Source organism: Pholcus phalangioides, unplaced genomic scaffold (genome assembly GCF_987345545.1).
Source record: "Pholcus phalangioides strain wild (caught in Gottingen) unplaced genomic scaffold, Ppha-v1.0 ptg000010l_1, whole genome shotgun sequence".
Taxonomy (NCBI): Eukaryota; Metazoa; Arthropoda; class Arachnida; order Araneae; family Pholcidae; genus Pholcus; species Pholcus phalangioides.
Genome location: NW_028301603.1, coordinates 28,743,489 through 28,764,371, shown reverse-complemented (window position 1 = coordinate 28,764,371; position 20,883 = coordinate 28,743,489). Strand labels below are relative to the sequence as shown.

Here is a 20,883-nt window from a genome sequence, read left to right as displayed (position 1 = left end):
AACATTTAGAGATCACTGAAGTGGCTCTGTAGGGGAACTTATCAATAGGAAGAATGTTAGTTCAGGTGCCCAATAACCATCGAAAGGTTTTTTCCGATTTTTGGTGCACCGAATATAAGATGCCATTAAGAATATTTAATATCTTCATAAAGGGTGGTTGATGACGTAAGCATCATCCGACCTCCCCCATCCCTTCTCATCAAAAGTCAGCAAATCGGGAACCCCCCTCCCCATCGATGCTGACGTGATACTTGAATGACCCCTAAGGTTTTGCGTCCCTTATATACGGGACGCTGACAAACTCCATTCTTCGCATCAGCGTCTCTGGTGGCGAATGATGATGATGGTGGCAGAGCCCATGATTGCCATTTCTAATATTTTTATTCGGCTGAAATTAACAATTCTTGCTCGATTACGAAAGGAAAAAGTAGTCCCGGCGTAGTCCTAACCCCCTCCCGGGCACTGCCCGTGGGGGCAGGGCCGCAATTGGGAGGAAGCAGACGGGCACCGGACCAGAGGAAGTGCGAATTTCACCCTTTGAACCTTCGTTCAACAAATTACAGGGGGGGGGGGCACCAAATGCACGCTTGTCATGGCTGACCAAGCATCTAGTTGCGGCCCTGCCGTGGGTCCTGAAGTGCAGAAGGGGCCTCATGGCAGTTACAATTTATGAGAGTAAGTATGCAAATTAGAAAGGTACTTCTAGCCAAATGGGGTGGGGGCAGAAAAATCACTTTACTTGGGATGTTGTCGAGGCGGCCGTAGGTAGTCCCTGGTTGATGATTGGCGTTATTTTGTTGTTCACATGTTTATTTTCTTTTGTTTACTTGTTATAGAATGCAACACAATCATCAGCGTGCCGCCCCAGGCTCAGCTTTCGGCTTCCAGCGCCAGGCCCTGGAGTAAAGAAGGCACCTGCACGGCAGAAGACGCCCATATATACAGCCACGGAGGGTGGTGCGCCAAGAAGAGCAATGGTACGTATCCCTCGTGCTACCTCTTTTTTTCATGCCTATTTCACATTATTAGATCCATATGCTCAAGTCATTACCCCTTGCGCTGAATGTGGCCCTTGAAGCCATCTCATGTGGCCCGTGATCTTGAACCTAATTTTGTAAAAATGAACTGAGAAAAACACATTTATAGATCATTTTTAAGTCATCACTTGAGCAGGCCCGTAACTAGGTTGGAGCAACCGAGGCACTACCCCAGGACCCCGAGCCGAATGCGGGGAGGGGTGGCTCACAAAAAATGTAGTTATTTTGCATAATAGTAACCCTTTCAACGGGGGCCTACAAGAAAAAGTCTGCCCTAGGGTCCCGAGAAGGCACGCTACGGTCCTGCACTTGAGTGACTCGCGGCATATTTATACAGTAGATCACTTAAATAACCATCTGGAATAGGGCAGCCCACATAGGTCCCGTTAGAATATTCACATCCCCCCCCCACACTATTTTTTCACGTTTTCATGCTTTTACTGTCAATTGTTATGGTCAGAACCATATTTACGAGGTCTAGGCCCCAGGGCAGGGTCATCCTAATGCATGACTTAGGGTGTCTAAATGCGGGGGGGGGGGGGCTAAAGTTGATGATATCAAAACGTAACACGATGCTAAATTGGGGGTTGCAATTTATGTCTTGTAAGGTGGGGCCCCCCTGGGCCATCTTTTTCTCCCTGAGACCCCCCCCCCCCACTGACTGTTGAGATGAGCTTGGTCCGGGGGGGGGGGGGCTTCCTAAATGCTATCGACTTTAAAACATTCTATATGACCCTTGATAACTCTTCTGGTTATCAAGGGTCAATCCACCGAAAATTTCATCCTAAGGGGCCCACTCCAGGATGTAGAGACCCCATGGTCCGGGAAGTGAGAAACCATAAAGTGAATATATGTCTAATCATGCTTATTTTTCCTGTTGTGGCCCTCCACTCCACTAGTGCATTGTATGTATTCTATTACAGAAGGCCAATGGCTACAAGTTGACCTCGGGCCCCCGACCAGTATAACCGGCATCGTGACTAAGGGTCGAGGAGACAACACCCGGCGCAAGCAATGGGTCAGCTCTTTCTCGATCTCCTACGCCAACCATACTCATCAGTGGCATTACTACAAGGACGACAACTTGGTCACCCCTAAAGTAAGTTCTATGTTTTTACTGCGGTGAAAGCCCAGGGCCCTCCACGTCAGACTTTTCATGGGGGGGGGGGGGCCTCCTACGAAATGAATTTGTAGTGCGAAAAACCAAAAATGATAAGAACCATTTCGTGCCCCTGGGCTGGAGCCCTACCACCACATGGCCCCCACATCAAGGCACCCTAGACTGGGATCTTTGGCATGACTCCCCCTTCGATTCGAATCTTTGTGGGCCCCTGTAAATTGTGAATTTAAATCATACGTGCTCAACCTATGACCCGTGGGAGCCAAATGTGGCCCTCGTATTCATCTGATGTGGCATGCGACAAATCACCAAATCACTCAAGTGGCCCACGAAAGATTATCAAATCACTTTAAGTGTGGCTCGCGTCATATTTCCAGATAATTTAAGCTACCAACTACACGTATCCAGATCACTTCAGCGACCCCCCCCCCCCAAGCACATTTCCAAATCACTTGAGCGACCCGCGCGGCACACCTCCAGTTCACTCAAGTGGCTCGTGGTATATTTGCAGATTACTTAAGTGGCTGGCGGAACATTTCCAGATGACTCGAGTGTCGCCCGCGCCACGCATCCGTGGCTCACACAGCGCACTTACAAATCTTTTAAGCAGCCCGCGAAGTATTCACAATTCACTTAAGCGGCCCACCGCATTTTTATAGATAAAGTCAGTGGCTCTTGGCACATTTCCAGATCATTTAAGTGACTCGAAGCGCATTTCCAGGTTACGCTCGTGACACATTTCCAGGTCACCTAAATCGCTCTCGACGCATTTCTGGGTCATTTAAATTGCTCGCACTGCATTTCCAAGTCGCCTAAATCGCTCTCGGCACATTTCCAGGTCACCTAAATCGCTCTCGACACATTTCCAGATCATTCAGCGGCTCGCGGCACACTTTCAGATTAAATGAGTGTCTCGGGGCACTACTCAAGTGGCCCGTGACATGTTTCCAAACCAGTGAAGTGGCCTGCTTCTCCAAAAGGTTGAGCACCTTTGATTTAAAGTGTGGGAACAAAAAAGATGAGAGTCGTTCCAGGCGCCCGGTCAGTCCCATCTTTGGAGGAGGGGGGGGGGGGAGTCTGAATAATGCCCCGAAAATGGCTTTTTGCCAATTCCAATTTACCCCGGGGCATCATAACTAGGGGGGGGGGGGGCACAATTTCAGCAAAGTCTACTCACGTGAAAAACCAAGCATCGCGGCCTAATACAGTATAATGAATGTGTATAAATTTGGTCTCACGGACCATGTAAAAGGGCCACCGAGGAACAGTTCACCCGGGCTTTGGGCTGGATTAGAGCATGGTCAAGCGGGCAACTATCCAGGGCCTGCAGAGCTTGGGGACCCCAAATTTAAGCAAAATACACTGCTGGCCACCCAAAGTGCAACACCAAGAAAGACAAGAGATATCGCAACAATATTTATTTTGTAGATAACATGTTCATCAAGCATCAAATGATTAAATTTATAGACTTCTGTGAAGTGTGGTTCCTGCCAAAATCAGTAGCTAGAGTAGCCGCCATTGTTGGAGATCACCGCTGCTACACGCCTCGGCATTGACTCAAAGAGACTTTGGATGTGTTCTTGGGGTACAGCAGACCAAGCAGCTTCCACGCGTTGCCAAAGTTGATCTGGTGTGGCAGCTGGGGATGTAATCTGGGTCAATCGTTGAGCAACCATGGACCACATGTTTTCTATCGGCGAAAGATCCGGAGAGCGATCTGGCCAGGGAAGCAATTCAATCTGGCGATTGACGAAGAACCTTTGGACAATGCGTGCCACGTGTGGTCGCGCATTATCCTGCTGAAATATGGCTGGGGGCAAGCCCTGAAGGTAAGGAAGGACAACTGGCTCCAACACCTCGGAGATGTAGCGCTGGCTTTTTAAAGTACCGGCAATGCGTACTAGAGGAGTGCGAGAGTGATATCCAATACCGCCCCATACCATAATACCCGGTGCAGGACCAGTGTGGCGGTGCATAACGCAGCTGTTCAGCATCCTCTCTCCACGGTGTCTCCAGACTCGAATCCGACCATCGTGGTGTTGCAGACAGAAGCGTGACTCGTCAGTAAAGACAATTTCATTCCATTGTGCCGTCCACATCCTTCTTTCATGGCACCATTGGCGGCGGAGACGTCTGTGGTTCTGCGTCAAGGGTAGACGAAGCAATGGACGTCTTGCGGACAGACCACTCTGCTGTAAACGGCGTCGAATGGTACGCGCAGACACTGGATGATGCGGTACAGACTGAATGTGCTGTGCTATGGTTCGTGATGTGGCTGAGCGATCCGTCACTGCCATACGCACAATACGCCTGTCATCACGTGAAGTGGTGCACTGAGGTGGATGCGATCGAACACGTCGGTCCGTCGTACCCTCCTGCATCCAACGATCACATATCCGCATTACAATTGTTTGGTTTCGTCCAACACGACTACCGATTTCCCTGAAAGATAATCCACAATCTCGGTAGGCCACTATCCTTCCTCTGTCGAACTCGGATACTTGATCAAAAGATGATCGCTGTTTTCTACGAGGCATAATTGATCGTTTTTTTGAAAAAACCACAAGAAAAACACAATTGCCGTACTTCAAATCGTCGAAATCTCCAAGTCTTAAATAGCGCTTTGAAGTGGCGCCACAGGCGCGCGTGATGTGCGTCTGCGCTGAAATTCTAATCATTTGCATATCTCACCTCCGCTAATGCATGTCGTAAATTTCATATTATTTGCATGCTTCCTTCAGGGTGTTGCATTTACGGTGGCCAGCAGTGTACATCCACTGACAAACATCTTTGACCTTAACCATTGATGTGCGGATTGGAATAGGCCGGTACTGCAAACATAGGTGCTGAAACCTGGGGGGGCTGAGGCTGTTTGAGCAAAACCCCTTCAACAAATTTCACCAGGGGGCAGAACCCCCTTCCCCAACAATTCATGAAACCAGTGAAGTGAGCAAACCCTCAATGTTTTCTTCATGCCGGAGCCTCAGACTACAAACTTTTTATGGCGAGGGGAGGGGGGGGGGGGTGAAAATTACTTTGCCCTGAAGGTGAGCCGAATTTCAGCATGGTCAAATGGGAATTTGCCCAGGGCCCACACAGCATGAAGGGGGAATCTAAAATTTAAGTCACGGGGACTCTGACAAATCGAGCATCTTTCATCTTGATCATTTGTGTTTTAAGTCGGTATCACCAGTACTTGTGGGATAGGGAGGCTTGTTGATTACTTTGAATGAGGGGTATCATTTCTGCATGGGTTAGTGGGTCACTCACCCAGGGTCCCTAAAACTCAGGATGCTTTAAATTTAAGCAATTCACTGACAAAAATTTTTTACCTCAATTGTGGAAGCCTGCTTCACCCAGGGTTCCCCATACCTCTACTATGCTATTACGATGGGGGCCCCCGTGGGGAAGAATGGGGGGGGGGGGGTGTCAATAGCTTCGCTGATGTTTCATGTGTGTTATTTTTTCCGAAGGTGTTTGGAGGTAACATGGACAAGAACACGGAAAGACGCCATTATTTCAACGAGCCGTTTGTGGCCCGTTACGTCAGGGTCCATCCGATGACTTGGAAAGGAAGAGTCAGCATGAGGGTGGCGCTCATTGGCTGTCCACAGACAGGTAATTTTTTGCATTCGATAGGCATTTAGTGTCTACAGTCTTTCGCTCGCGAGCACCTCAGCAACACCTATGCAAAGCGTTTCAACTTCAACTCACGAGCGAATATCATTTGTGTTCCAAATTTTTCAACCTGCAAGATGCGAGGCGTTTCAACTTTTCCCGACTCGCGAGTTTCTTCTATGCCAGGCAATTCAATTTTTCGACTCGTGAGCCTACGTCTATGCCAGGCATAGACGACTCTTGAGCAGCCATCTTTTTCCGACTGTTGAGCAACTTCTATGCCAGGCGTTTTAATTTTTTTGGCTTGCGAGCAACGTCTATGCTAAGTGTTTGAACCTTTTCTGACTCGCGAGCCAAGTCTATACCAGGTGTTTCGGTTTTTTCGACTTTTGAGCTACGTCTATGTGAAGCGTTTCAACATTTCTATTCGATTCCGCGAGCAACGTCCATCTGCGCCAGGCATTTCAGTTTTTCGCCTCGCGAACTGTATCTATGCGAAGCGTTTCAATTGTTCAACTCGCGGGCAACGTCTATGCCAGGCGTTTCGACTTTTTCCCGGCTTGTGAGCATCATTCATTTTCAATCTAATGCTCGTAACCATTATCTATATCGAGTATTTTGGACCTGCAGCTCGCAGGGGAGTCAAAAGCTAAAGGTTCGGAAAGCCTGAGCTCCCTAAAATTCATGCATGTACGATCCCCCCCCCCCATGTCCAACGCCAAGCCCCCGCACTTCCCTTCACCACCCTAATGTTCTCCTTCGTATAGGTACCTCTGCCTGCTCGTAAGACATCTTCAATCAGTAGGTCGCGAGCACCGCTGGTCTTCATCAAGCAATCAAGAGTGCTCGATGCTCATTTTCAATTTCGTGTTCAAAAGGTTTGTGTAGATCCACTCTTCCGAATAAAATACCCCCATTCAATTACAAGAATTATAGTGATTGGAGTCTCAGCCCACATGTCAAAATTGCCACATGAATGCTCTTCTGTGGGCATTCATGTGTCATGACGACGCATGTTTTGCATATTTACATTGAGCATCTTGGAGAGTGCTCGTTTTCAATCATGCATTCCGTTGAGCACTCATCTTTAACACGTGTCATACTGAGAACTCTTCTCCAGTTTTTTCCTTACGAGCACTGGTGCTCAATGAAGCCCCAGAGTGCTCGTAAAGAAAAAAACAAGTTAACGATGTGTAACCGTGCCACTGATTTTTTTTCTTTTTACAGGTAAATGCGGCAATGGCTTCTTCCAAGTCCATTCTGACTCCGAATGCGGTGAGTAATTTCGAATTTCTCGTGGTGCCCTCTAGTGGCTCGACCGTCCACCATATTAAAATTCACGCGGAATATCTTTTTCTCTGTCCTCCAGTCGAGAATCTTGCATACAAGAGAGACACTTGGGTGAACGATAAGAGGCATTCGTGGAACGGCTGGAAAGACGGTCACTCGTCGTACGCCGTCGACGGAGACGAGGACACGCACCTGAAGCGATGCGCTATCCTCGACAACTATTACGTCGATTACCCGATATGGATGGTCGATCTGGGATCCAAGAAGAAAGTGCGTGGAGTCGTCATCCTCACTTGGCAAGGTAAAGGAGAAGGTGAGACTGGATCGCCTTTTACATTCCTATTACACTTCAAAAGGTTTGTGCATTGGCTATCAGTTGCGCCCCCCCCCCCCGGGCTCTAGAAGAAGCGGGAGGAATGCTCCCATCGTTGCATATTTACACTCTTGCCATTGCTACGAGTCAAGGAAGAAATTCGGAATCTCGTGATTGGTCGCAATGAAGTATCGAAGCCATTACGTCAACATTGGCGGAAGTTTTTTGGCGAAATCGGAGACGAATGCAGATATGGCGATCTTTTCCCCCCTTTGTTTGAATAAGGCCGACTAGATGAGGTCTTCCTTGGGTGACCATACGTCCCGCATTTGCCGGGACAGTCCCGGTTTTCTTTCTTTTTCTGGCCGTCTCGACTTTTTGACAAAAGTGTCCTGGTTTTTCCCCTATTTTACACGAAACCTACTTGGTTTTTTGTTCTTCATTGAAGTCAGAGATTGAAATTATTTTTCAACTCATCAATTATATTGAAATAATTACAACTATAAATAAGAACATTTTTCTCCCACATTTGTCATGTTGAACGTTTTATTTCGTGGAATTCATTTTAATCCACTGCAAGTTGCAGTAACGCTTCGTTTCCCGCCATTGCGACTTTTCCGTAATTTCAGCAATATTTGGCAACTTCGTACATTTTTGGCGTTGTTCTTGGCGATAATTGGCGATGTCCCGTATTTGGAATCCCAATTTCCCGTATTTCTCTCGAGGAAATATGGTCTTACTTAAATATGGTCGGCCTAGGTCTTACTATACAGTCGGCTTTGGTTCGGCTATCCTGGTTTTTGTTTTGTTTTTCCGTTTGCCTTGTAGGTTCAGGCCAATACATCCAATTTATCAGAAAAACATTTTTTTTTTCTGCGCCCAATCAATTTTTTCTCCACTTATACACTATGACTGAGGTGACCATATGGCCAGTATTTCATACGAAATTCCCGTATTATCCTGTAATTTTGGCCATCCCGTTTTTCCCGCATTTTCAACGAATTCTATGCAAATCTCAATTCTTCACTTAAATCAAGTAGTAAAGTTATTTTACCAACCCATTAATTAGAACTAAAAATTCATCTCGCAAATTTGTCAGGTTTATAACGGGTTTTTTTTCATGAATTACAATTTTTCCGCCAAGAGATTTTTGTCATAATTGGCAGTTTCGTTAGTCTTTGGCGTCGTTTTTGGTGACAATTACCAATTTCTCGTATTTTACCGTATTTGAGGTCCCGAACTTTCGAATTTTTCTCGATTAAAATGGTCAGCCTACGTACGACCAACTCGTAAGAAAAACGGGCTCATGTAAAAATACAAGTGATTATTGGGGCTTGAGCTTGTGCTTATAATTGGCTTGAGCCCGTTTTTCTTACGAGTCAGTCGCACGTAGGCTGACCATTTTAATCGAGAAAAATACGAAAATTCGGGACCCCAAATACGGTAAAATACGAGAAATTGGTAATTGTCACCAAAAACGACGCCAAAGACTAACGAAACTGCCAATTATGACAAAAATCTCTTGGCGGAAAAATTGTAATTCATGAAAAAAAAACCCCGTTAAAAACATGATGAATTTTCGAAATGAATTTTTAGTTCTAATTAATGGGTTGGTAAAATAACTTTACTACTTGATTTAAGTGAAGAATTAATTACGTCGTTATACCCGTAGCTTCTACCGCCCCCCTGGAACTTTCCATCGCCCCCAAGAGGGCGTTAACGCCCACGTTGGTAATCAATGGTCTAACATGAAACGGCCGCTCCACAAACGTTAAAACGACATTCCTGTTGAAACTTATCGGGAGAAAAAGAACACCATGCGTGTAAATGCAACCTGGGGAAGAAGAGGAAGAACCCGTATGCGGCCTTAGATCCGTTTTTTCAGTGCGTCACAGTGAATAAAACGCGTGGACGGACGCCAGCCCTGTGAAGTTATTCCAGCACGTGCAACCGTTCTAACAGTTGTAACGTAGGGATAATGGCACACTTTAGTAATACTGAAAAAGCAGAAAGATATTTCATATATACGGAGCTGCAAACGGAAGTGCCACAGAGGCAGCAATGTACGGTGAGCGTTTTCCCAGCGTATATCCAGCGTGATGCCGATGCAAGCGCGCAGATGTTTCCGGATTGGGCAACCGCCTGTTCGGGGGGCGGGACACTCACCGTACATTCGTGCTGCCTCTGTGGTACTTCCGTTTGCAACGCCGTAAATGAAATGTCCTTCTGCTTTTTTCAGTATTACTAAAGTGTGCCATTATCCAGTGCGTTACAAATGTTAGGAGTCGTTCAAGTATTACGTCAGCATCGAGGGGGGGTTTCGGATTTGCTTACTTTTGATGACAAGGGGGAGAGGGGGTTTGAAGGTTGCTTACGTCATCAACCACCCCTTTTTGAAGATATGAAATATTCTAAGCTGCTGACGAAACTTTGCTGACAGGAGGTGGGGTCAGTGTTTTGCTGACAAGGTGGGGGGGGAGGAGGTCAAAAATGGCTGAAAATCCGCTTACGTAATACTTGAATAGCCCCTTAGAACACATGCTGGAATAACTTCACAGGGCTTGCGTCCGCGCATTTAATCAGTACCTCCTAGAGATAGAAGGCCTCTGCAGTGTTTGCCATAAACGTCATTCACACTACCTAGCAAGTTTGCCACATTTTGAAACACAGCATCCTATTTCGTTTCTTCTTATTTTGGCGTAGAATCTTCCTGATTGGCTCACAAATACCGCATAGTGATTGGATGTGGGGCATAGAAATCGCCAATTCTGAGCCCGATCATTTCTTTTCCCTCATACTGATACGAACAGGGAAATTTTTTTCCCTGAATATTCTGAGGGAAAATGGACTACTTACTGACGTCTTAAGCAAACTGCAGATGCCTTCTATCTCCAGGAGGTGCTGATTTAATTCACTGTTATGCAGATTTGACACGCGGTTTCTTCTTCTTCTTCCCCAGCTTACATTTGCATGTATGGTGTTCTTTTCCTCCCGATTAATTTCAACAGGAATTTCGTTTTACCGTTTGTGGAGCGACCGTTTCTTGTTAGACCATGCTTTCTTTTGATGACGATTGTTTGTATTGGTAGCCCTATCACGTCTCAGTTTTCCCTATTTTTCTGAATCACCCCGTATTGAGATAATGATGATTATAAATAAAAAATGTAGAACTTTTTTTTTTCTCGTAAAATGCAGTTTGATATTGCTGTGTTAATATCAGCTGTGATTTGTAGTTGTCGCCTGTTTTACCGCCCATCTGCCAGTTTTCAGAAATTCTACCCATAATTGGCAATTATTCTAACGTTCGGCAAGTTTTTTTGGCGAGAATCGGTGATATCTAGTATGATCTTACGTGCCGTATTTTCACGTGATTTTAGCCCCTGACCTTTTTTTTTTTGTAAAAATATCCTTTTTTCCATGTTTTTTCAACGACACCAACTCGAATTTAAATTATTTAAGTTTGGTGATAAATGGCGATATATTGAATTTTTCTCGAGGAAATAATGGCCAGCAAACATATTTAGGATCTTTTTTTTTCGATGAAATAGGGTCAGCCCAATTTTTATTAATTAACTATCAAAACGGGTAGATAAGAACAAGGAAAATTATGCAACCAACGTGGTAAACTAAAAAGAACGGCTGGCAAAAAGGGGGGGGGAAAAAAATCTCAAACGTCGCCAAGAACTCTGCCAACGGTGACGTACTACCTTCGTCGATCACATTACAACCAATCATGGGACGCTAAATTCCTCCCCTATTCGTATAAATGTGTATTGCTTGTTGATATGCCGCCTCTGGTTCCGATGTGTTGGGGCATAGCTGACAGTTTTTAGATGACCATCTCACGATAGTGATTCTATGTAGCCAGTGAATCTACTATAGTGAAGTGATCTAGGGCTGCATATTTATGACCAGCCTGGTCTAACAGTCCTTCACAAATACGTTTTTGCTTTCAATGTTTGCCTCCCTCCCCTCTGCTGCAATGAAGCACCAGTGGGTTGGCGTTCTTCGACCATTGTGTGGCCATACGGATTGAAAAATCGGGAAGGAAGACGATTCTCTCTCTCTCCCCCCCCCCCCACCCCCTAACTTGGGGAGGAGAGCTAGAAGTTTCTGGTGGTGCTCTTCGATAAGCCTTCCAATACCCACCAGTTTCCAATATTTGACGATCATTACCAATGATGAAGCGACCACACTTCTTACTCACGACCAACCTTAGAACGTATTAGGCCAGGCTGGACACGACTTTGGCCTCGACTTAATCAATAACACGCAGGGTAGCTGAATCCAATACGGTGGCCCTTTGTATATCGACCAGTACAGCTTCTCTGTCTGGTAGTGTATTATTATTATTATTATTCGGGTATCGAAACTAACTGAAGTTGTCGTTGCAGATCGAAGCAACGTCTACAACGACTACTTGTACAACCTCGAGAAACTGACGGTGTTCGTGGAAGACAAGCCGAGGCTAGAGAGCAGCAGCAGCGGATCCAAATGCGCTTCCATATCGCGTCTCAACAACGCCCTGTTCAGACACACGCTGCACTTCGAGTGTCCTAATCACCTGCAGGGGAGGTACGTCTACGTCAAGGCCTACGGCGTTCCGAGCAGATGGAACCGGCTCTTCTCGGCGATCCTCTGCGAAGTCTACGTCTATTGATCACCGTCACAGCAAACGCATTCCAGGACATGTTTGTGATTACCATGGTCATGGACATCCATTTTAGATCGATCTACCTGTAGAAGAGAACTCCCCCTCGAATCGAACTCGCTCAGGAATTTCCAACTTCTCTCTTATGTCAAATTTTTTAATTCTTCGTAAAATTTTACCTATGTAGTCACGCGAAGGGTGGCACGTCCCGGCCTGTTTGGATACATTAGTCTTGAAATATGCAATGCCTTTTTATGGCAAGGACCATCTCGACGGCACTCATCCCCCCCCCCCACACCGAGAAGAGACTGGGCGTGTAAATTCCTAGGCTAGTACTTTCAGTCCGGGGGGGGGGGGGGTAGAGGGAATGCCGAAAACGCAACTTCCACTGGGGCACCCCCACATATTATTGAGAGTCCTGTTAATGGTCTGAAATCATGCAAGCCATGTTATTTTCGGAGACCCCCCCACACACACACAATGCCGTCTTAACGCAGATGGGCCTACGAAGACATTGCCCAAAGGAATCGAGTGCTTAAATGGGGAGGGGGGGGGGACCTCATGAGTGAGATCTGGTCAAGATTTAATTTCGAGATTGAACATGTAAATTCTTAAACAAGCATTTTTAGTCACCTAGAGGGTCTCAGAAAATCAATTCATCCAGGAGCCCCATAATGCTCTTAAAGGGTCCCTCGAGGGTAAAGGCCCCTTCGAGGAACATATTGCGAGCAATTATTGCATGAAGTTGGAAATTTTTAGGTGAGTTTTGTTTCACCTCCCGAAAGCTATTTATTAAGAGAAGATCGTTCGGCTGTATCTTTTTAAAACGCATGCGTGTATAATTTTGTGCACATGCGCAGTCCAACATCTCTTGTGTAGAGCCAAAAAAAAAAAAAATAGCTGACAACTTTCTTTTTTGTATGCCTTTTCGTCTGTACGTCAACCATCTTTCCTTTGGATATCTTTTGCCGTTTTCTGCATCAACCATCTTTCCTTTTGATACCCTTCTTTCGTCTCTGACACACACATAACCATCTTCTCTTTCGATACATTTTTTCTCTGAGTCAGTATATCTTTTCTTTTCCACAATATTTTCTACGCATGCTCCTCAGATGCAAATTTCGATACTTTGAGGGGAAAAAAATCTTATATTCTGCAATGGCGTATATCCCACATATGCGAATTTCAGTCATCAATAATGAAATCTTAAGGAATGGAAGATTGATTGATCGATGACAGCTCACACCCAGAGCTGTGTGTTGTGCAAGACAACTTCCTCTCTTCACCTCCTGGGAGGCAGGGTCATGTCGGAGAGCATCTTCTATTTATTCAACAAATTAAACAATTGTGAAATAAAGATATCTGTAGGTAAGAAACAATCCATCAGAAAACATTGAGGAATGGAAGAGGTTATTTAGCATGTTTTAGCAGAAGAAAAATAATATCCCGAGAGGAAAAAAATGGTTGTTGCAGATGAGACGTTTGGTTTCATTTCCAATTTCAGAAGCATAAGAGTTTTTTCTGAAAAACAATTGATTATGTCCTTGATATAATCAATCCATTTGTTTATTCAACCCATATCTGCCGCTAAAATATATATCTAATGTCCATGAAACGTTTATCGTTTTGTACAAAAAAAAAAGAACTGATGTACAGGTCTGATGCAATATGAAAATTAAATGAAGATTCAATGCGTGTACCATACATATGTAATTGCTGTTATTAATATCTACAATGATATTTTATTAGTCGTCGTGTATCTTCACACCATACAGCAAGGTTCGCTATAGGCACTCTTGTTCTGTGTAGAAAAGTATTGTAGTGATGAGATTTCATTGTTTTGTGCATCGAGATGTATACAATATATTAATGATAGTTAGAAAAAGTTAAGCAAATCAATGATGTAAATAAATATAATGTTTTTAACATTGTTTGTCACTTTATTTTGTGATTCTCGTTATCTTCTGAATCTGGATTAAGTAAATACGGTAAAGTCTATTATAATTCAAAATCATGCTTTTTCAGAGAAGGGAATACAAGAGAATTTTTATTAACAAATAACAACATATACATATATACTCGATATGTTAAACAAAAAAATATTGTATAAGTTTCAACACACGCAAATATTTTCCAATATTTCCCATCATATACAATAAGAAAATAATTATAATATGTACAATGAGCGCACAATGCTGTATCATAATTTAAAAGCAAATGTCACATTTTTTCCATCTTTCTTTCTAATAGCATTTCTCGCTGGAATAAAAAGTAGAGCTGTACGGTTATCAATTAAATAGGAAGGGCTCTCGGAACTGGCTGAACAGTCACATTCATCACAGGCGAGGAAAAGTGGTCATCAGCTGAAACATAACAAATAATATCGTGAAAACAAACTAGAGAATGGGACAAATCAAACTTTTATGGCCACCATTAGTACGATGGAGAAAAGGATTCTGGCTGCTTGGCAGTCTTGTCTTAACGTCTTGCCACAGAAAGCAACAAGCCTACAACGGTACAATTATTCAATCATTACACTTCACTCATAGTTAGAAAAATTGATGGCAGATGGTAGCACGCTACACACATAACAAGCACAACACAGTAACAAATTTTAAATTAGGTTCACAACACATACCAATTCGTTAGAAGTTCCGCAGAGGAATATGGACGAGGTGTATGTGTGGTTCAGCAGTAGTAGTCATGTTTTAACACATGGGTCCACTCGGGGAAGTGCAGAGGGGCCTCATGAAAATGAGCCAAAGTTATCATTTTCGAGAGTGCCCATGTAAACTGGTAGGACAGCATTTATAGCCTTAGTAGGGGCTTCGGAGAAAAAAAAAACACAGCCGGGGGGGGGGGCGGGGGTGATGCTCTTAAGATGGTTATACTGCTTGGGTGCTAAGAGTAAGTGTATAAACTTAATTTTTCTCACTCGTGACTGATGGGCATCGAGATAAGAGTAGTCACTGATATGCTATTAGCATGTTACCCAAAATTTTGGAAAAGAATTCAGTCCGATTGATCTGATGATATGTCTATAGGCTTTCTTTCAAACCAGACATAATGCCGGCCTATTGCCATGAGCACATGGCGAAAAACGTGTGTCCACCTTTTTGATTCATGAAACCAGCCATCACTCTAGCAGTCCATGATAAACAGAAAGAAAAATAAGTGGCAAAAACGACACTTTATGCATTCAATGATAGCTGTCTAACAAGTATTACAACCATACATTATAGGAAAAAATTTCTAACTTAAATGTGCATCACTCCTATAAGTTTTCCTGTGCATTCTGAATTGCCCTGTGTAAGCCAACCTTGCCCTCCCCCTGCACCCAAAATTTTGAGAGAAATTACTTGACTTATACACAAGTATATACAGTATTCAAAAAATGTCTAATTACAGTAACTTCCAGCTAGGTAAGGGATAGCGGCCTGCAATACCGTGATACTGTTGAAACCAGTGGCATCAGAGCTAGGGTGCGATGGGTGCTCGAGTGCCCACAGTATTTTGTAGCACAAGTCTGGTCACCTCCAGAATTAATTCAGAAATCAAAATCTCATAAAGAATCAAGTCGAGCACCCACAGGTCTAAAACACTTTAGACACCTATGTGTGGAACTGCACTGTACGCTGTTTAAGTGATCTGGAACTGAGCAGCAGGCCACTTAATATATATATGGAAGAGTGATCTTCAAATATACCCCAGGTCACACTCAAGTGATGTGGAACTGCACTGCGGGTTGCTTAAGTGATCTGGGAATGTACTGCTTAGTTCATTTTTACAAAATTAGGTTTGAGGTCGCAGGCCATGGGTTGAGCATGTATGCTTTAGAGAACAGGTCTTCAACCTTTTTCTAGAAGCGAGCACTGCCTGTGCTCATCATCAAAAGAAGAGCATCCCAACAGCAAATTTGACATACGAATGCATGAAATCAGGATTTCAATTTTTGAATACAATGTGTAAAAGGTGTTTAATTGGAATTGTTGAGTGAGGATGAAATCAGACACAAGCATTAAGGACTCTGGGTGATTCAGGGAGCACGTGGTGCTCCCGAGCAACATGTTAAAGATGCCTGCTTTAGAACATAGTTTCCCAAACTTTTTGGGGTCCATCAACCCCTTCTTCAAAAACTTTTTCCTCTTTGCTCCACAATTCACACAAACACATAGTCCTTATACTAAATCCAAAGCATCTACTGACCCCCAGGACCATTCCATCACCCCCCCCCCCCCCCCAGGACAATATTGTGCATTTTGGGAAATACTGCTTTAGAAGCTTGGACGGGAAGGGGGGAGGGATCTAAAATAACATCATCCTATTGATGATGAATCTAGATTACGAAATATAGGGCTATTATAGGATTCTCTTGGGCAGTACATGTGGGCTGAGAGTACTCTTCAGCACTATAGTCTGCTGCACAACGCCGAGTTGACACAAAATTAATTTAGAAATAAAAAATCTCCAACGTAAAGCTCAAGCCAAACATCCACAGGTCTAAAACACTTTCAATGCTTCTAGTTGAAATGGCCTTGTCTATAACAACAATAATCACTTTAGAACTTAATTCCCGGCAAAAGGCTTTTGATTTCTCGCATTAAGAACATCAAACTCCTATCTTAATGTAGAATACAACAGAAAAATGGTACGTACTTACAGCGAAGATTTCTTGCAGGAAAAGCGTAGCCATCATACCAATCAAGAACATAAGTATGTATGAAAAGAACGGAGGAATGAGATTCGGCCGCCTCACCAACACTTTCTTCAGAAAATTAGTCTTTGATTGAGTATAAGGTGGATATCGTGCCCTGTTACACAAGAAAAAAAAGCTTGAAAAATATTCAATTTACTAGACATGTAAGCATTCATATATCTCGTTCCTAAAATTTTTGATCGCATTTTGTAGTAATCAAGAGAAAATTTTCTCTGTTGAAACAACAAATATGTGATACCAATGTTCTTACACTTACTTGCCAAGATATTCCCCAAAAATATGCAACGACCTGACAAGGACAGATTTTCTGTTTGAAAACGTATCGAAGGAAGATTTTCCAAAATATCTACCCATACCACTTTTCCCGACTCCACCAAACGGCAAGGATTCCACTGTAATTGAAAAGGCGAAAAATCAAAACCACATAGAATTTCAAACAGAAATGGCATTAGTTACTAGCATCATTAAAACAGCAGGTAATAGGGGAAAGGGGGGGGGGTTACAATTAAGTAATTCAGATCTATCTTAAGAATGTGCCCCATTCATTTTTTTTCAATTGTGCTCTCATTTAGGGTTTCCAGACGTCCAGTATGTATGAGGTCATTCAAGTATTACGTCAGCATCGAGGGGGCTGTCGAATTTGCTGACTTTTGGTGACAAGGGGGGAGGGGGTTTGAAGGTTGCTTACGTCATCAACCACTCTTTTTGAAGATATGAAATATTCTAAGCTGCTGACGAAATTTTGCTGACAAGGGGGGGGGGGGGGGGAAGGGGGGTTAGTGTTTTGCTGACAGGGGGGGGGGGGTCAAAAATGATTTAAAATCTGCTTGCATAATACTTGAATGGTCCCTATGGAATTAAGGGTGGAGAGGCCGCTCTAGAATGCCCACCAAATCAAAGTTGAAAGGGCATGAAACAAGCTTTGTTGACCAAAAAAATAGGGTCAAGGGGCACTAAAAAATAAGTCACACACAATTGAGATTTTTTCTCGAGCCGTCCCTGATGGAATTTGCCCATTTTGTTTTGAAGAAATCTCCCAGTTCTGCAAATTTTAATTAAATTAGAAAGTTAGAATTTTTTTTAAATTTTAGTATATGCTCGTGAATAAGCAAACTCCCTCCTAACTTCAACACTGCAATAAATTTAAAACCCATTTATAGGCCGACCCCCAAAAATCAGTGCATTTAGGGGGGAAATTCCCCCTGCAATAAAAGTTGCAATGAAAAATGATTCAAACTTACTAATCCATTTCTTATTCTGATTCTCCGAGCTCTACATCGAAAGCAAATATATAGTGTTTTCATTTGCCATAAGAGTGCCGGAAAATTAGAGGAATGAGTGGCCAAGAAAATTAGCAGAATAGGAGAAGGGTGCCAAAATTTGTATAACCCCCAATTAATCCCCTTCTGCCCAGACAGCAAGGGATTGGGTCAGTGAGTGACCCAGAGAGTTTGCAAGCATGTGAGTGAGCAAAAAAACGTGACTCAGAACATGAGCAAGCATGTGAATGACCAAAAGAGTGACCCACAGAACAAGGGACCAGGTTAGTGAGTGACCTAGAGTATGTGCAAGCATGTAAATGGCCAAAATAGTGAATTTAACACATGTGTACTTGCAGGAGTGGGGAAGGAAGCCAAGTGGGTTATAGCAAAAGGGTGGCGAATGTGAGGAAAGAAAAGTCAAGAAGAATGGGAGAAGGGCGCAAAATTTGTGTAGTCCATAGGAGGCTAAACCATAAATGAACCCTTGACTATGACTAAAATTGTATTACATTTTTATTTATTTCTGTTACTATTACTTAAATACTTGCTGGATTTCTGTCCTTCTGGATTTTTGCGGTTACCGTAACTGAAATTTTTCAACAGGATAGGGGAAAAACATGCAAACAAACAAACTCACCAGACAACTGCACCATCGTATCGTTCACACACATGCTACCGCTAGACGTAGATGTCAGGAATTTGTTTTGGATATCTTTGTCCGTCGAAAATAGATACAATGTGAGAGGCTTCTCCCTGATGATGATAGAAACATTACTTGAAAACATTTTTCATTTAAAAAAAGAAAGGAAACTAATAAGATTTCTTCTGTTAATATTGCGAGATTTAACGAACAAAAACATTTTAAAGATGAGTAAACTCAGTCATTTCATGGCTTGAAAAAGTAAATAAAGTCTAGAGATATTTCGAGACCCAAAATCAGCAACATGACGAATTTTACTACTCATGGCTGCATTTCGAAATTAAAAATGCTAACTAAATATTCCTTGATGTTAAATTGTTCAATTTTTTGAAATTAGTGAGCCCAGGGGTGCAATAAGTGAATTTATAAGAGGGCTGTAAGAGTATTTAGTGTGGCCCCTAAGACCTACATGCTCAACCCATGACTCAAATGTGGCCCTCATAGTCATCTGATGTAGCCCACGACTGCAACCATAATTTTGTAAAAATGAACTGAGTGGCGCATTTCAAATCACTTAAGTGACCTGCGGCATAGTTCCACATTATTTAAGTGTGGCCTGCAAGATATTTCTGTACACTTGAGTGACACATGGCACAGTTCCAGATCATTGAAGCTTTCTGTAGTACATTTACAGATTACTTAAGTGATCAGCAGAGCACAGTTCCAAATCATTCCAGTGGCTTATGGCACATTTTTAGGTCACTCAAGTGATCTTCTACAGCATAGTTCCAGATCAATTAAGTTTCCCCAGCACATTCCTGGATCACTTGAGTGACCTGTGGCACATCACTCAAGCAGCCCGCAACACTGTTCGAGATCATTTAACTAAGTGGCTTGCAACACGTTTTTAAATCAATGGTATGGCTCACACTTTCCTAAAAGGTTAACACCCCTGGCCTAGAACTTTTTCCATCCCATAGACCAGCCATCTTCAACGTTTTGCTCGCGAGCACCAAGATGCTCTTTGAAGCATCAAGAGTGATCAATACACGTGTCTGATTTCATGCTCCAGAGCACTTAATCAATGCTTCAATTGAACACCCTGTAAAAATTGCATTCAATGATTACAATTAATGCAGATTTCAGGTATATGAATGTCAAAGTTGCCATAAGGTGAGCTCTTCATTTGATGATGGGTATAGGCAGTGCTTGCCACTCGAGAAAGGTTGAAGACTCCTGCCATAAATCACAGTTTGAAGGTAGCGTATTTTGGAAATTGTCATTTTGGGACATGTTATCACCTCCACGAACGAGAATTGAGGCATTGGATAAATATGGTTAGCATATCGCTCTTATATATAGCTCCAAAAGGAGGGGGGGGTGAACAGTCTCTCTCTCCTTGTAATAAAGTATGCAGAGACTCAGCTCATTTTAGTTTCGTCCAGCCCAAACAGAACTGACTCAAATCATGAAACTATCATCTGCGATCTATAATCGAATCTATGTTCTGCTAAGCTGCTAATACAACATGAAAGAATAATTCTGGAAACTTACAATACAAAAAATTTTGTACGAATAACAAACAGCATGTAAAAAAACCTACTTTTTGTTAATGAATTCTATCGCTTCATCTGCGCCACTTACATTTATAATAGGAAGGACAGGACCAAATATCTGTCGAAATTGAAAAAGAAAAAATGTAATATATGCAAGAATATAGTCGTCTGATTGGAATACAAATGATTGTTACAATTGATGCAATACAATTGATTTTACTTATTGATTCAATGTACAGGGATACCGCGACACAAAATTCTTATATACATAACAAAAGTAACATTGCTTGCAGTACAAAAAGGTATGTCCAAAAAGAAACAAAACTTTTAGCCTAGTCTGCTGAGCCTTTTGTAGTTATAGTCAGTGGCCCTCATTAAAATGTCAAATATGACCCACAAATAGAGGTGTAACTATGTAATTACATTGGGGGGGAGCTAAGCAGGCTATAGCCTGGGGCAGCAAATTTGATAAATGAGTGGTCAAGAGAATTGGAGTGTAATGAAAGAGCAAAAAAAAAAAACCATGAATTTGCCTCTGCCTAGGGAGCAGGGGACTAGGTCCGTGAACAACCAAAAGATTGACCAAGATTGTTCTCGCACATGAATGGCCAAAAGCATGACCTAGAGAGTTAGGAACTACTACTACTAAACCAGACATGCACCGTGTCCATATTTCTCC

At 43.0% G+C, this 20,883-nt stretch overlaps 2 protein-coding genes across 5 annotated transcripts in view; one reads left to right on the top strand and one right to left on the bottom strand.

The window, feature by feature from the left end:
• LOC149081228 (lactadherin-like) overlaps positions 1 to 13,957 on the top strand; it is a 36,204-nt gene extending 22,247 nt beyond the window's left edge. The window contains 6 exon segments of the mRNA XM_089238061.1: positions 837 to 977; positions 1,961 to 2,136; positions 5,631 to 5,775; positions 7,003 to 7,050; positions 7,145 to 7,378; positions 11,773 to 13,957. Coding sequence (XP_089094187.1) covers positions 837 to 977; positions 1,961 to 2,136; positions 5,631 to 5,775; positions 7,003 to 7,050; positions 7,145 to 7,378; positions 11,773 to 12,038 — 1,010 coding nt within the window. The 3' untranslated portion in view covers positions 12,039 to 13,957.
• Positions 13,958 to 14,046: 89 nt separating this feature from the next.
• The window catches only part of LOC149081227 (aldehyde dehydrogenase family 3 member B2-like), a 39,367-nt gene continuing 32,530 nt past the window's right edge, over positions 14,047 to 20,883 (bottom strand). For 3 of the 4 annotated variants that reach the window (XM_089238058.1, XM_089238056.1, XM_089238060.1), the window contains 5 exons: positions 20,252 to 20,322; positions 18,646 to 18,761; positions 17,003 to 17,138; positions 16,686 to 16,840; positions 14,047 to 14,392 (listed from right to left, as the gene is read on the bottom strand). In XM_089238058.1, the coding sequence (XP_089094184.1) occupies positions 14,322 to 14,392; positions 16,686 to 16,840; positions 17,003 to 17,138; positions 18,646 to 18,761; positions 20,252 to 20,322 (549 nt within the window). In that variant the 3' untranslated portion in view covers positions 14,047 to 14,321. The remainder of the gene's footprint in view (positions 14,393 to 16,685; positions 16,841 to 17,002; positions 17,139 to 18,645; positions 18,762 to 20,251; positions 20,323 to 20,883) is intronic. The other variant, XM_089238059.1, reaches the window with a different exon arrangement.